The following is a 14,805-nucleotide window of genomic DNA, read 5'->3' on the forward strand; positions in this document are numbered from 1 at the left end:
AAGTAATACCACCAGGGGTATTTCCTCAATTTGTTTGAAGGTAATACCTCAATGCATATGCTGGAGGTATTACTTGCTGATGGATTTTCTAACTCCGAGTCAGAAGGACCGAAAAACTGAGAGGTAACAGTGCTATTTCCTGGTTTTACATTTACCCCCAAAGTCATAATGAGACCGAAGCCAGAACTGGGCAAACACTCACAGAGCATACCATGCTGCATTTTTAGCTAGAAGTATGTAGTGATGGGAGTGATGAAGGGGATACGAAATCAGAAACAGGACCTGTACTGGTGTCGCATTACCATCAATCTCGGTTGCATTTCTTAAACCAACAATCCTTTGATACAAACCACTGTGGTTATATGATGTACCAACATGGGAAATGAAACCTTCATTGATTAACTTTTCAATGTTTTTCACGTTAATATATATTCATGAAAGGTTGTTTTTATCTGTTACCCAGAGATTACACAGCAGTAGCAATGCTTTCGTTTGACAACAGAATGTTTCAAATGCCCACCACTAAGGACAAATTAATGAATTCATCTTTTTTGTAACACACTCAATATCGGAGGCCAGTCTCCAAGCGTGGGGCCGGAATCGAACCTGTGTTGCTCTGCATTTTCTTGCTTCCAAGACAAACACAGTGCTGCAGAGCTACCCCCTGGCCCGATGAATGGCAGTTTGGGAACCATTTTGGGACGGCTATATCAGGAAACCAATGTTTTTATTCCATAAACTAGCGTATGTGCAACAATAGCATATCAGGCAACACGGACTGGTTTAGAGCATCACACAAACACACTGATACACACACATGCACACGCATGCGTTCACGCACGCACGCACTCGTATACTGGTGGAACATGACACATTGCTGCGATTTTAAGTATTTCTATCATCTTCTGCTCCATGTCAACGAGGAGAAGGCAGCGAGTTCGTGTGCTTCAGGCGTCTCTGGCGCTCCAATGATGGTTCTACAAAGGAACAATGGGAAACATGTTGAAAGGCGCCGCAGCGTGATCTAGCACCAAGTGATGACATAACATTGTTGGGTCATGGCTCATGGTTACATGTGTTTATATCGAAAACTTTATAGTGAAAGGCACATATATCGAGTATTTCATAACGAAAACCTTTATAACACATGCATTTTCTTTTTAAACCCCTGTGTATCCCCTTAAAAGTCCGCCACAAACATTTCCCCCCAAAATGTAACCCTTTGCCCCACTCCAAAATACGTTCGGTATACATGTTTCTGTTATAACATACTCAATATATGTGTCTTTCACTGTAACATTTTCAATATAAACACTGCATACCATGGCTCATTTCGTTCAAGTTGTGAAGCTTGTAGGTTGGTTGTGGTTACCACAACATTTAATTGTAGCTTGCTGACATGGCCAAACTAATAAACAATTGTTTGCAATAAACATGCTTCCATGGCTTAGGCCACCAGTATCAGAATATTTGGATCTATAACACAACACTCTGATGGGTACACTAAACGTATATAAACTTTGCTATTCAGTTACCAAAATATGTGACATTCAGTAAAATAGTAGGAGCTAATATGACTTTGTTGCTTTCTACTAAATGCTGTACCACTGCCAACAGATACGACCATAAAAAAAAAATCTAGTTGATTTGAATTAAAATCTGACTTCAAAATCACATCTGCAATGAACCTTTCCAGGACCTGATGCATCGGTCTGTCCAATAATGAGTTCACTTGTGTCAAAGTGGTTATTACTAAACAGTGAGTCCGCTAACTTGGCCTAGATCATCGATGTATGTATATATGTATAGGATTCATACCATGCAGATATAGCTGGGAAGTAATGGAGTGCTGTACATTGTGGACACGCCCAGGGGGTAAAAATAGGGTGTAGGGTTAGAAGAGAGCTATCTGTACTTCTTGCTCCACGGAAGGAGACCATAAGGGTGCAGAGTACCCTATGAGATGTTCTTTCTTTCTGTCCTCCACCCCCTCCTCCCACAATTACAATGGCCCTCATTACGACCCTGGCGGAAAGTGACTGACCGGACCGCCACAGCGTAAATAGCGTTTCCGCCATTGCACGATGGAGCAAAGTGCGGCCCATTCCGACCCATCGGGCACGAGCACTACGGCATGGCGGAAGTGCAAAGTCCGCGATGGCGGAAATGACCCCAAAACGGCCCACACCGCCGCCGTACGGCGCCCTAGGTGCAATACCGCCACCCATCCTAGCGGACACCGCAGTGAGCGCCAACCGGAAAGTACGGTGACCGGAAATATACGGAAACGGAAGTAAAAACATGGGCCCGGAACGGGAAACAACACGCCGTACACCTATAAAACCACAAAATCCACACAACCACTAAAAACACTACCCTGAGACACATCCCAACCCGTCATCCACCCTAGCGAAACCAAGAAAAATGGGAAAAGTAGCGAAGAAAGCGTGCGACCGCAAGCGGCAGGTCCACTTCTCCCGTGAGGAACTCACCGTGCTTACAGAGACCCTCCAGGAGAATGCCGCCGCCGTCTTCTCCACGCAAATGACCAGGACGGCACTTGCGAATAAGAAGGCCATATGGGCCCTGGTGGCACAGCGGGTAAGTGCGGTGGGGACCGCACCCCACAACCCACAGCAATGCAGAAAGCGATGGGACGACCTGCGGATACGCGTCCGTAGCATACTTTCTGCCAACCGCAACATTGCCACAGCCACCGGGGGAGGATCGGAATCACCCATCAAGTTGACCCCCTGGGAAGAAATCTGTGCCTCCATCATTGGAATGGAGAGCATAGAGGGAGTCGGAGGGATGGAGAAAGGAGTGCAGACATCCGAAGAATCAGGTAGGTGGCCCAAATGAAACAATGCTAAATCCACAATGTCCAATCATGTGAAGTACCATGTGTCCACATAGTGCAACAGAAACACATGTCCAGGAGAACGTCCGCACACATTGGCCTGATAGCGCACTTTAAAACTCACATTAAATACATAAATAATTAAAAATCCCAAAAACACCCACTACACGTGCAGCAGGCACACCCTAACTGCAGGCTGCCAAACAACTGCACCCTCACTCCACACACAAATGAAAGCACCTCCAAGGCCCCGACCCAAATCACCCTCAGGTACCACCCCAATGCATGTGATACATTGCCATTCCAATTCCCACAGACCCATTAATAACGCTCGCCCTCCTTTACTCCACCACAGGGTCCGATCCAAACGACGAGCTTCAGGACACCCCTACCAGCACACCTGCAAAGAGGGCCAAGACCAACGGCCAAAGACCCTCCACCTCAGCTGCACGCATCAAGACACGGCAGCAGCACAAATCAGGTGGCAGCACAGAGGAGGGAACATCAACAGGCACCCCAGCAGCCAGCATGCCCACAACAGCAGCACCACAGGTCCCCCCAATGGATGCCACAGAAGGCACTGCCTCTGGTGGCAGCAGCACCATAGGTGACACCCCATTAATGGCAGCATGCTCCGACACAGAAGACGGGGATGTCGAAGTCAGATCCATCCATGACCTGTCCCAATCCCCCTGTCTGTCCCATCCCGTACACCATGAGGATACCACGCAGGGGCACCCACAAGACGACGACTGGCCATCCCCCACAAGCCCTGTGGCAGGGCAACATGAGGCGAACAGCCACTCTGTGACACCACCGCAAATGGCCATGGCCCAGCAGAGGCAACAGTCCCTCGACCAGTTAATCGTGCAACAGCAGCAACTGGCCACGCTCCTCAAGGACCATGCCGATGAATGTGGGGGCACTAAGGCAGACATAGAAACATCAACTGAGACACTTAGGGCAGAAATGGAGAGAAGTACAGAGACACTAAGGGCACAAATGGAGAGTAGCACCGAGTGCCTGAGAGTCCAAATGGAGAGTAGCACCGAGAGCCTGAGAGTCCAAATGGAGAGTAGCACCGAGAGCCTGAGAGTCCAAATGGAGAGAAGCACCGAGAGCCTGAGGGGGGAACTGCATGCGACGTCCAAAGATGTATGTGCCGAACTTGCCACAGTGCGCCGTGTGCTCACTGAGCTCTCACAAACCCTTAGGGACATGCATGGACGTGAGCAGGCAGAGACATCATCCGTTGCAAGTTCCGTCCAGGGCAGCCCCCAACGTAGATCTGGGAGGAACCTGCGCTCCACAGGCAGGGGTGCCCCTGATACCCGCAGAGGGGGCTTGCAATAGCGACTGCCCACTGACAATGAGCATCTTTGGACACTGGTGTTCGGGGGGGAGGTAGGAGGGTGGAGGGGGTGTGTTGGGCTCACTTGGGTGGCGGGTCGATAGGGTGTTCAACATGATATCACATATGCCATAAACAATGCACGATCAACCAATGAGATGTGTGGACAATGATCTTTGTGTACTAGGCCATCATAGGCGTACAGTCCATATTGTGCATGTACCAGACACACACAGTGCCACGAGTCCCGTGTCCATGTATCAGCCACCAGGCGTGAGTGCTAGAAGCATGCATCAATGAGATGCTGACGAATGTCACGGCCCTCCTGTGCCTCGCGGACTCCTTGAGGTGCTGCCACATCCCCACCCTCATCATGACCATCTTCAGGTGCTTGCAGTTCTGCGTCAGGGGGCATGGGCACATTTCTACGTACGCACATGTTGTGTAGCATGACACATGCCATCACCATCTTTGCAACCTTCTCATGGCGGTACAGGAGTGCCCCGCCAGACCTGCTGAGGCACCGGAAACGAGTCTTCAGTAGGCCGAATGCCTGTTCAATGACTACACGGGTACGTGAGTGGGCATGGTTGTAGTCCTCCTCATGCTGGTCCCGTGGGTTCCGGACTGGTGTGAGGAGCCATCTCTTCAGTGGATATCCGGCATCACCTGTATGTGGACGATAAACAAATTATGTGGAATGCCATTGCTACGTACGCAACCCCCTCCCCCCCCCTTCCTGCCAGGTCATTGCCGCATCACATACCCCACATCATCATGCATGAAATGAGACTCACCGAGTAGCCAGGATCTGTACCCTGCGTGTCGCTCCATGTAGCGTGGTATTGTTGAGTTCCTCAAGACCATAGAATCATGGGTTGATCCAGGGAATCGGGCACAACAATGTGTAATGATCCTGTTGGAGTCACACACCATTTGTACATTCAGAGAATGAAATTGTTTTCGGTTGCGGTACTGGGCCTCCATGGCATGTGGGACGACCAATTCCACATGGGTGCAGTCGATGGCACCAAGGCAACCCGGTATCTCGGCAAGTGCATGGAATCCCACTTTTGTGTTGGTAATTTCCTGCTCCGAGCGTGGTAGAGAGATGTAGTCGTCTGCGTGCTGCAGGAGGGCATCGAGCACTTGCAATAGTGTCCGTGAGAACAGTGGCTGAGAAATGCCATGCAACTATCCGACTGTGTGCTGGTAGGTGCCTGTGGCCAGGAAGTGGAGTACAGACACCACCTTCAGTAGGGGTGGGATGGCGGTTGGGCTATCTATCATGCTGACAAGGTCAGCCTGTGTCATGTCCACAATGGCGGCTATGGTGTCCCGGTCCAAACGGTAGAGGGTGTGTATCTGCTCATCAGTGAGGTTGAACGGATGTGCTCGGAGGCGTGGGATTGCGGGCTGCCTGCGTGGTGGTAGTGGCTGTGCTGGCGGCCCTTGCTGGCCCTGCCTTGCCCTCCTCCTCCTCCTGCGTCTCCTCCGTGCGGCCGGTTGTAGTTGGTGTTCGTCTTCTTCTTGGAGTTGGAGTACTTGCAGTGCTATCAGGTCCCCCAGAGCCAACATCGCGAGTCCTGCCGGTAGCATTTCGGAGTGGGTGTGGTTGTGGGAGGAGACTGGGTGTGCAATTTATGTGTTTTCAGGCTGTATGGCCTCCACCTGTGGTGATTCATTCCACCTGTGCAAGCTGCTCTCCCCTTTGGCCGAGCACGTCCAGCACACAACGCTGCAATTCGAGGAATGGCATCTTGCTATTGCAATCATGTATTTGTACCCGATGGCCGTGTAACATTGGTTGATATGTTCATTCGGCTATGGTCCCATTGTTTCACATACAATCTTTGCAGTCGCGAACAGACTTGTGAAGGGTCAGTGGAACGTAGTACTCGAGTAACGGTGGACCCTCATGCATCACTGTACCGAGTTGCAACGACGGCCGGGGCGTCCCATTTGTGAGTGAAGGCAGTTGCCATTTTCACACACAGCCGCACTAGATGGATTAATTTGTGATTTCGAGCGGCCACAGATGCCTTTTCGACGTGATGTTGCAAATGAGGAATTCGAAGGGCGGCGCTTTCGGTTATCAGCTAGCGGCGAGAAGATGCCCACAGGTCTGACTGCAAATATTACGTTCTATTGTTCAATGTCCTTGGGACAGGGGCCATGGCGAGGATGCATGATTGATTTGAATAGTTTGGGATGCGCAATAGCGAAGTGGACGATGAGGCCGGACGTTCCCAAATACATGTTACTTCACAACACTGGAATTACGGGCTGGGGCACAGTGGATTTTGCAGGCTGCATAACGCACAGACTCAATGGAATTCGCACATGTTATGTGAGTATGGAAACAGGCGTTTTCATTACGGGATGAGGGAATGATGAATGGATGCATGGGCAGATGATTTGATACAGTGTTTGCCATGTACAGGGCTTCTTGGAATCTGTCCGCCTCCCCTGCGCTATGTGATGCAGGGCTGCCATAGTGGGACCATCGTCTATCTGGCCTTGTTGAGCCCTCCCTGTCTCGACGCGCCCTCAGACACTTGTGTCCATGCACGTTACCAATCCCATCTGATGGATTCTGTTTTCACAGACGCATGCACAGGTACACTCGTTTGTGATGGTGTTTACACCTCGATATAGATAGTTATGAGTCGCAAGTGGTTTTGGGGTGGTGATGATCCTTTGGAGTGGGCTAGCATGCATGTGGCTGTGGATTTAGTGTGATCATTGAAGTGAGTTGTTCGAATGTAGTTCTGATGGCCATTCTGTTATTTTTCTTTTCTTTTGGTTGACAGGTATCTCCTCCCCTTTTGCCACTGCCATCTGTATGCCACTCCTGCAGATGGCTTTTACTCCCGACACCTGCTGCTTCGTGTTAATCAGTGGAGCAGCATTACGATCTTATGGGACGATCGCCAATGGGCCACATGCCCTTACGCAGTACTAGTGGCTCGGAGCAACATTTCGGCCTTTCAGCTGGACTAGTGCCTCCCCATTGGGACGGCCCTGCGGTTCTGTGCGCTTCCATGTTGCCTTTTCGTACGAGAATGTGGCTCTGTGTACCATGAAGGAACAGGGCGTCACACAAGAAGTAGCTGGTCATTTCTTGCGGATGCAGCCCACAATGGTGAAATGTGTTTTGGAGTTCATGGCCTAATGGCTGTATGGGCTTGGTGAATTTGTTGTGCATTAAATTTCCATTCTGATATGGGCCGTGTAGCGTTCTTCTTTCCAAGTGATGTGGCATATTCCTATTTGGGGAGCGATGTATTGTGAGGAGATCTGCATTGGGTTCCAGCTTCGGAGTATAGTTGCGTGGTACTGTGCTGGGCGCGTTTGCCTACGAAGCCCAGTAAGGTCAGGGATGAGGGCTGCCAATATGACTGTTTGAATGATGTCATGCTCAGGGGCGGGGGATTAGGTTTTGTGTAACAGATGCCGGTCAGCCAGGTGGACTGGTGGAATGATGTGATTTTCGGAATATTGCTGGTCACAGGTGCCTGTGTTTGCGTGCGTTTCTTGGTGGGGGACTGTGGTCATGTCCATTGGAATGGCTTCTGTATTCGTGCCATCTGTGCCCTGCGGCTCCCATTGGCCCCTCTTGAGATTCTTTTGTTCGTTGGCATGCATGGGTGACTTGTACATTTCACTGGTTGCATTGTGACTTCATTGCACCTACGGGGAGTTGTACTATGTGGCCAGGGAGCGGTGTACAGGCACTCAGTGGGGCCGTTTACGGTTGATTCGCGATGCCGTACTTCTCACCATGGCGGAATGGTACTTTCCGCCGTGCTTGATGGCGTTAGGTACATGTCCGCTAGGGTCGGAATTCGCGTACCCTTGCGCCATGGTGGTATTTACGGTTTGGCATGGCGCGCGCGCGTACTTGGTGCAGTTAGCGTTGGCGTTCACTACGGTGTCGCTAATGGCATCGTACTTTGCGGTGACGGGTCATAGTCGCACCGAGCGCTATTCGATGGCGGTATTGCATTTCCGCCATCGTTTTTCGATTTCCGCCAGGGTCGTAATGAGGCCCAAATGTATTTAGGAGGCCTTTGGAGGACCGTCATCCAACTAGGTGGATTGCATCTCTGGAAAAGTGTGAGAATGTATGCCTTTGTTAATGCATGGGACAGTTATAGCTTCCTTTCTCTCCAGTGTAGCTATGAGGCCTTTGGAGGAACTGCACTCAGCTAGCAGCACTCCTTCTTCCCAAGGATGGAGAGAAGGGATGTCTTCAGCATTTTATGGGACAGTTGTATCCTACCTCCTCATCAATGTAGCATGAGATCTTTTTTAGGACCAACACTCAACTAGCCAGTTCTATCCTCCTTCCTCTTCAGTGTAGCTATGATGCCTTTGGAGGACAGGCACTCAACTAGCTGCAATCCTTCTTCAAAGGATGGAGGCAATTGATTTCTTTGATATTCCATGAACTGTTCTTTCCTTAGGAGTACTGGCATTCAAATAGCTGTAGTACTCCTCCCAAGGAAAGAGAAAATGGATGTCATTTGCATTGCATGGCCTGTTCTGTCCTCAACCTCACTGTAGGTATGAGACCTGTGGAGGACTGGAACTGCACTACCTGCAGTCTTTCTCCCAAGGATGGAGAGAATTGATGTCTTTGGCATTGCATGGGCCAGTTCGATCCTCCTCCTCTTCACTGTAGTTATGAGGCCTTTGGGTCAGAGGTGTATACAGGGTAGGGCCTGAGCGGGCAATGTCCACCCAAAATCTGTAAATGACCACTCAGCAGCCCCGAGTGGGCATTTATAGATATTAATGTCACTGCTATGGGCCCAACTATATTAGCTTCAGGACCCACTTGTTAGACACTTCTAGCTATGTCATTGCCTATGGCAGGCATCATGAGAAAGCCGGTGTATTGATGTCTTCAGTACAGGAAGGCACCCACTTAAACCTGTATGTTTCTCTACACAGAGTCATGTTTGAACAGAGAGACACCAGCTACCTTACTGTAGAGTTCTTTGGGAGGAATTGTTTATCTTTTTTAAACACCATCTCTTATCTCTATTGGACCAATATTTTGCTCCCCCTACCCTTGTAGAGAGCTCCACAGTTCCCGAGCAAGGTCCAAAACACAAAAAGCAAAAACTAAGTTATTATATATATATATTAACATATTATATAAATTAAGCTGAGAAAGCAATGCACATTTTTACGAGACAAAGAAGATTATGGAGCATCAGAAATACGATTACGGTGAGTAATGTATGCCTTCTGAGGCTTGTGAAATCAGCTTAGATCACATGCTATGCATAGATTAGCGAGCAGTGTTAGGAGAAGGTGATGGGTTGTGAGAAGGTCCAGCGGCAAATAGATGTTTTGGAACCGTTTGCCCCACCTGTATATCTGTTTTAGAATGAGTGTCAATGCAGTAGTGCTGAGTGAAAGTGTGTACTGAGCTCCATGTAGCTGCTTTGCAAATGGCATCCAGCGGGACATTTGCGATAAAAGCCAAAGTAGCTCCTGTACCCCTGGAGTGAGCTTTTGGTGTGAAAGGCAGTGTTTGCTTGTTAAAGAGTAACAGAGATGTATGCATCTGACTATCCATCTGGAGATGGCATTCTTGGAAATGCTATCTACTTCTCTGTCTGGTGCTACGAAGACAAACAGTTAGTCTGTTTTCCTGAGTGGTCTGGTCTTGTTTACATAGTAAAGGATCGCCCTCCTTACATCTAGTGTATGGAGCCTTTTCTCAGCTGAGCTTGTTGGGTTCTGAAAGAAGGCCAGTAGCTCAATGGACTGGTTTACGTGAAATTTGCAAATTAATTTAGGTGAGAACCTGGGATGTGTTCGTAAAACCAGTTTGTCCTTGTGGATGACAAAAAATGGATCTTGCACCGACAATGCCTGAAGTTCACTAACTCTTCTTATTGATGTAATAGCCACTAAGAAGGCAGTTTTATATGTGAGGTGTTTAAGACTTGACTTATGCATAGGCTAAAAAGGAGGACCCATGAGCTTTGCAAGTACTACATTGAGATCCCAGCCTGACGGTGGGTTTGAAATAGGAGGGTGGAGTCTCTTTACTCCCTCCATAAATGCCTTAATGACAGGAACCTTCCATCATTATACTTTCTATTAGAGGTGGTATCAGCTGATAAAATCGCCAGGTGACCCTTTATAGAGTTAAATACTAACCCTGAGTCTAGCAAGTGGAGCATATACTGAAGAATGTGGGTTGGAGTACATTCTATGGGGTTTATTTGTTTAGTCTGGCACCAAATTACAAATCGCTTCCACTTGTCGAAATAACAGTGTCTGGTGTTTGGTTTACTTGCCTCCTTGAGGATATCCATACACCTTTGTGGTAGATTTATATGTCCAAACTCTATGACCTCAGAAGCCACGCCGCCAAGTTCATTGAGTGAGGTTGAGTGTGTAATGTTATTCCCTCGTGCTGGGTCAGCAAATTGGTCTGGCACAGGCATTTGATGGGGGTCTCACATCGCCAGTTTGCACAGATGTGGATACCATGGTTGTCTTGCCCACATGGGAGAAACTAGGATGAGCGTCATCTGTTCTCTGTGAATCTTGTTCACCACCCTGTTCATTAGTGGAGTCGGGGAAAAAGCGTAAGCACATTTCCCTGACCAACTCATCCATAGGCCGTTCCCCTTGGAGTCTTGTTGGGGAACCCTGGAGGCAAAGTCTGGGCATTGCTTGTTTTCTCTTGTAGCAAACAAGCCTAGTGTGGGGTACCCCAACTGTGAGAAGATGTGATCTGCAACGCTTGTGTCGAGTCCCCACAAGTGTTACTCTGGTAGGGGATCTTTCTTTAGCGAGTCTGCCAGGGTGTTGAATTCCCCTGGAACATGTTCGGAAGTTAGAAACATTCCCTGTTTGAGTGGCCATTTCCATATTTTCTGTACTAGCTTGGACAGATTTGGAGAATGTGTGCCCCCTGCTTGTTGATGTAGAACATTGCAGTGGTGTGGTCTATTAGGATATGTACGAACTGATTTGTCAACTGTGCTTCGAATGCTTGAAGCGCTTTGAATAGCGCTAGAAGTTCCAGCAGGTTGATATGGTTCTGTGCAGTGATGTGAGTCCACAGACCATGTGCTGTGAGATGAAGGTGATGTGCCCCCAACCCATAGAGTGACGCGTCTGTTGCAACTACCGCTTGCACCGCCGGATCGTGGAAGGGTTTCCCCTTTAACAGATTCTCCTTTGTCCACCAGCGAAGGGCTTGTACTAGTGTTGGCGAAATGACCACTAGATCGTCCCACTGACCGCTTGCCTGAGACCACTGTTTTGCCAACCACTCCTGCATCGGGCGCATGCGCAAACCTGCCTGTGGGATCAGATAAATGCAAGATGCCATCATGCCTAGCAAACGCATAGCTTTGCGTACGCTTATCTGGTGACCGGCTTGATACTGAGGTATTTGCAGAAGCATGTTTTGGGTTCTTTCTTTTGATGGAAAGACAAGCCCTTCTTCCGTGTTTAGGACAGCTCCTAGGAACTGGTTGGTCCTGTTTGGTACAAGGCTTGATTTTTTCTCGTTTATTGAGAAACCCAATTGGAAAAGAAGGTTTATTGTTCTTTGTGTATTTTGCCTGTAATCAGCCAGTCATCCAGGTAAGGGTACACTGTGATTGCCTCCCTGCGTAGGTGCACTGCCACCACTGCCAGAACCTTGGTGAATACCCTTGGAGTGGATGCTATACTGAAAGGTAGCACCTTGAATTGGTAGTGCTGGTTTATCTTGAAATGCAAGAATCTTCTGTGCGCTGGGAACATTGAAATATTAAAATAGGCATCTTTCATATCCAAGGTTGCCATGTAGTCCTCCCGCTTTAGCAGTGGGATTACTTCCTGTAGCGTTGTCATGCAGAATTGTTGTGGCTTGACATAGGTGTTTGCAGGGTGCAGGTCTAATACTGGGCACATTGTTAGATCTTTCTTTGGCACAAGGATGTAGGTTGAATAGATACCCTTGTTTTCCTGGTTGGCCAGGACGATTTTGATGGCGTTCTTGAGCAGCAGCGTTGCGACCTGTTCTAGACGGATGCATTGCACCTCTTTCATGGTGTATTTTTGACGTGGGGTGGTTTGAGTGTCGCTGTAGTAACTCCATGCAATAACCGCCCATCACGGTTGACAGCGCCCACTTGTCTTAGGTGATTCCCTCTCATGCATGGGTAAAGTGTGTAATACGCCCTCCGACTGGAGAGGCATGGGAGGGGACCTGAAGTGGGCATGCTGAGGAGTGTTGCTTGCGTTTACAATTTAAATCCTGATTGGCGAAGCCATGCATGGCGTTTTATGAGTGTCCCTTCAGCGATGATTCTACCCACATTGTCTGTGGCATCTAAGTTATTTTATAGGCTGCAGTTCGACACTGCCTTTCCTTCCGCTACTGCGAGGGACAGTTGCGACTTTAGGGGTTCTGGAGCTGAGGCCATTAAGGTTGCAATCTCCTCCCATTTGTGGCAGTTGTAACTTGCCAATAAAGTGGTATTGTTGGCAATCCTTGTTTGAAAAGCCGCTGAGGTGGCCACTTTCCTCCTGAGAGTGTTAAGCTTCTTGTTCTCCTTATCGGGTGGTGCTTCCGATGAAGCTAGAGGTGTTCCTGCCCTTTTCTGTGTTGTGGTCACTACTAGTGAATCTGATTTCAATTGGCCCCTGATGTACAGTGGGTCTGTGGGCACAGGGCGGAACATCTTTTCAATACGTGGGTTCACAGCCTGCATTTGGCTAGGAGTCTCTAGAGAGGGTTGAATTCTTCTTTGGATAGACTTAAGAATGGGTATAAATTGGGTAACAGCCTTCTTGCCAGCCAAAATGTCCTCTACAAAATCTTTGTCCAATTGCGTTTCCTGTGTTTGGATCTGGAAATGCTCTGCTGCTTTAATAATCATATAATTAAATTGAAGTTGGTTGTCCACCGGTGAGTCTGCAACCGGCGGGTCTAGGTGATCAGGAGAGGGTAAGAAGTAAACGTCCTCTTTATCCTCATCATAGTAATGATCTACCCCCCACCCCGGGGTATCCTGCTCCTCAGAGTCTGTATTGGGATCATATAGATCATATTGGACTGGGTCTTGCTGAGGGGTAATTAAAAGGGTTTCTGGACATGGCCTCTTTGCTGGGGGTTGTGAAGACGTGGCGCCACTAGTGGGTGGCGTGTTCTGTAAGCTTTACATAGCCTGTGAATTTTTCCTAAAAAGGTCTGCAATGAAAGACATGTGTCTCATCAGCCTATCAATGTCTTCAGAGGACCATTGAGAGGAACTTGGTACAGTTTTAGGAGTGTGCGGTATATCTGGGGTAGGCTGCCCTTTGTTTTTTATAGATGCTGCGATAGTACTTTCCCCTTGGGGAAACACTTTCTTTCTCCTTGTGTGATGCACTCACTTTCTCCCTGTGGGAATGGTGACTCTTTAAAGAGTGTCGTTTTGAAGTTCTCCTTTTAAGGAGAGTCTCCGGGACATGCTTTTGCACCAGATGGGCTATTTTCGATTTCATGGTGCTTTTTGCCGATTTTGACATTATTGATTGTTGAATTTCAGGAGGTCTAAAGCTACGTCTTCTGACACTCGGTGTTTGGCTTTTGCATTGGACACGTCGTCCGCGTCATCTTTGTCTTGCAACTTTGGGGGCCTGTCATGCAGCGATCGTGATCTCGAGTGCCTAGAGGACAGGGAACTAGTGGCCCTACCCCTCGACGCTGTGTGCGACTGTGCAGACGATGTTGTCATCGTCTCTCGGGCCTTTTGGTATGTGCTTTGTTTGGGCTGACGTGTGTGCTACTGCCGCCGGATGTCGTCCCTGTAACAGTGCCGCCGGTCTGTCTAGCGGGGTCGGGGGCTTGCACATGGGAATCGGTAGGTTCTTTATCACCTTTGTTGTCCAAAAAGACCCCAATGCTGCCTTCACGTAATGCACCCTCCAAGTCCATGGCGGCCTCGGCCTGCATGGCGTGGTGGGCCCAACGTTTGGTTTTTTCGGTCCTTTAGGGTCTTTGGTTTGAAGAGCTGACAAGCTCTACAGTGGCCCTCGTCGTGGTCCCTCTGGACACAGAGCTTGCACACCCATTGCTTGTCTTTCCAGGGGAACCTTTTGTTGCAACTGGGGCAAAATTTAAATGGTCTGTTTTCCAAAATTTTATGGAAGGGCAGCTAGGCGAAAATAGAGAGGGAAAAGGGGAATATGCATTCTCTTAGTGGCCTAAGAAATGTCCACCCTCGCTCTCCTTACTGTCTTGGGAGAGGCCCGGTGCGGCCTTCCAAGGCTGAAGGGGTGTCACTGAGTCAAGTTCTTTGTCTGACGACGTTCGTCCTTTTCACCACCGTTGAAGATGTTCGTCAAAGGTCGGTATTATAAAGATAGAAAGAGTACGAGCTCTAATCACGTTATTAATTAATGGTGTTAGCCGAAACGGTACACCCCGTTATAGCGTCTGACGATATTGGCAGAAAAAAACAATCTGAGGGACCACGACGTGTGAAGGACCATGGGTATAGTGGTTATAGTGGATGTCACCCTGTCGACACTCCTTTTCGAGTTTCAAAAACAACAAATGTAATACTCTGCAGCTTCCACT

The 14,805-nt window shown here is 48.6% G+C and overlaps 1 protein-coding gene across 1 annotated transcript in view; it reads right to left on the bottom strand.

Annotated features, from left to right (window-relative positions):
• Nucleotides 1-716: 716 nt before the first annotated feature.
• The window catches only part of PSTPIP2 (proline-serine-threonine phosphatase interacting protein 2), a 796,554-nt gene continuing 782,465 nt past the window's right edge, over nt 717-14,805 (bottom strand). The window contains exon 15 of the mRNA XM_069626899.1: nt 717-977. Coding sequence (XP_069483000.1) covers nt 976-977 — 2 coding nt within the window. The 3' untranslated portion in view covers nt 717-975. The remainder of the gene's footprint in view (nt 978-14,805) is intronic.

The sequence above is a fragment of the Ambystoma mexicanum genome, chromosome 6p, assembly GCF_040938575.1.
Source record: "Ambystoma mexicanum isolate Mex_15411 chromosome 6p, UKY_AmexF1_1, whole genome shotgun sequence".
Lineage (NCBI taxonomy): Eukaryota > Metazoa > Chordata > Amphibia > Caudata > Ambystomatidae > Ambystoma > Ambystoma mexicanum.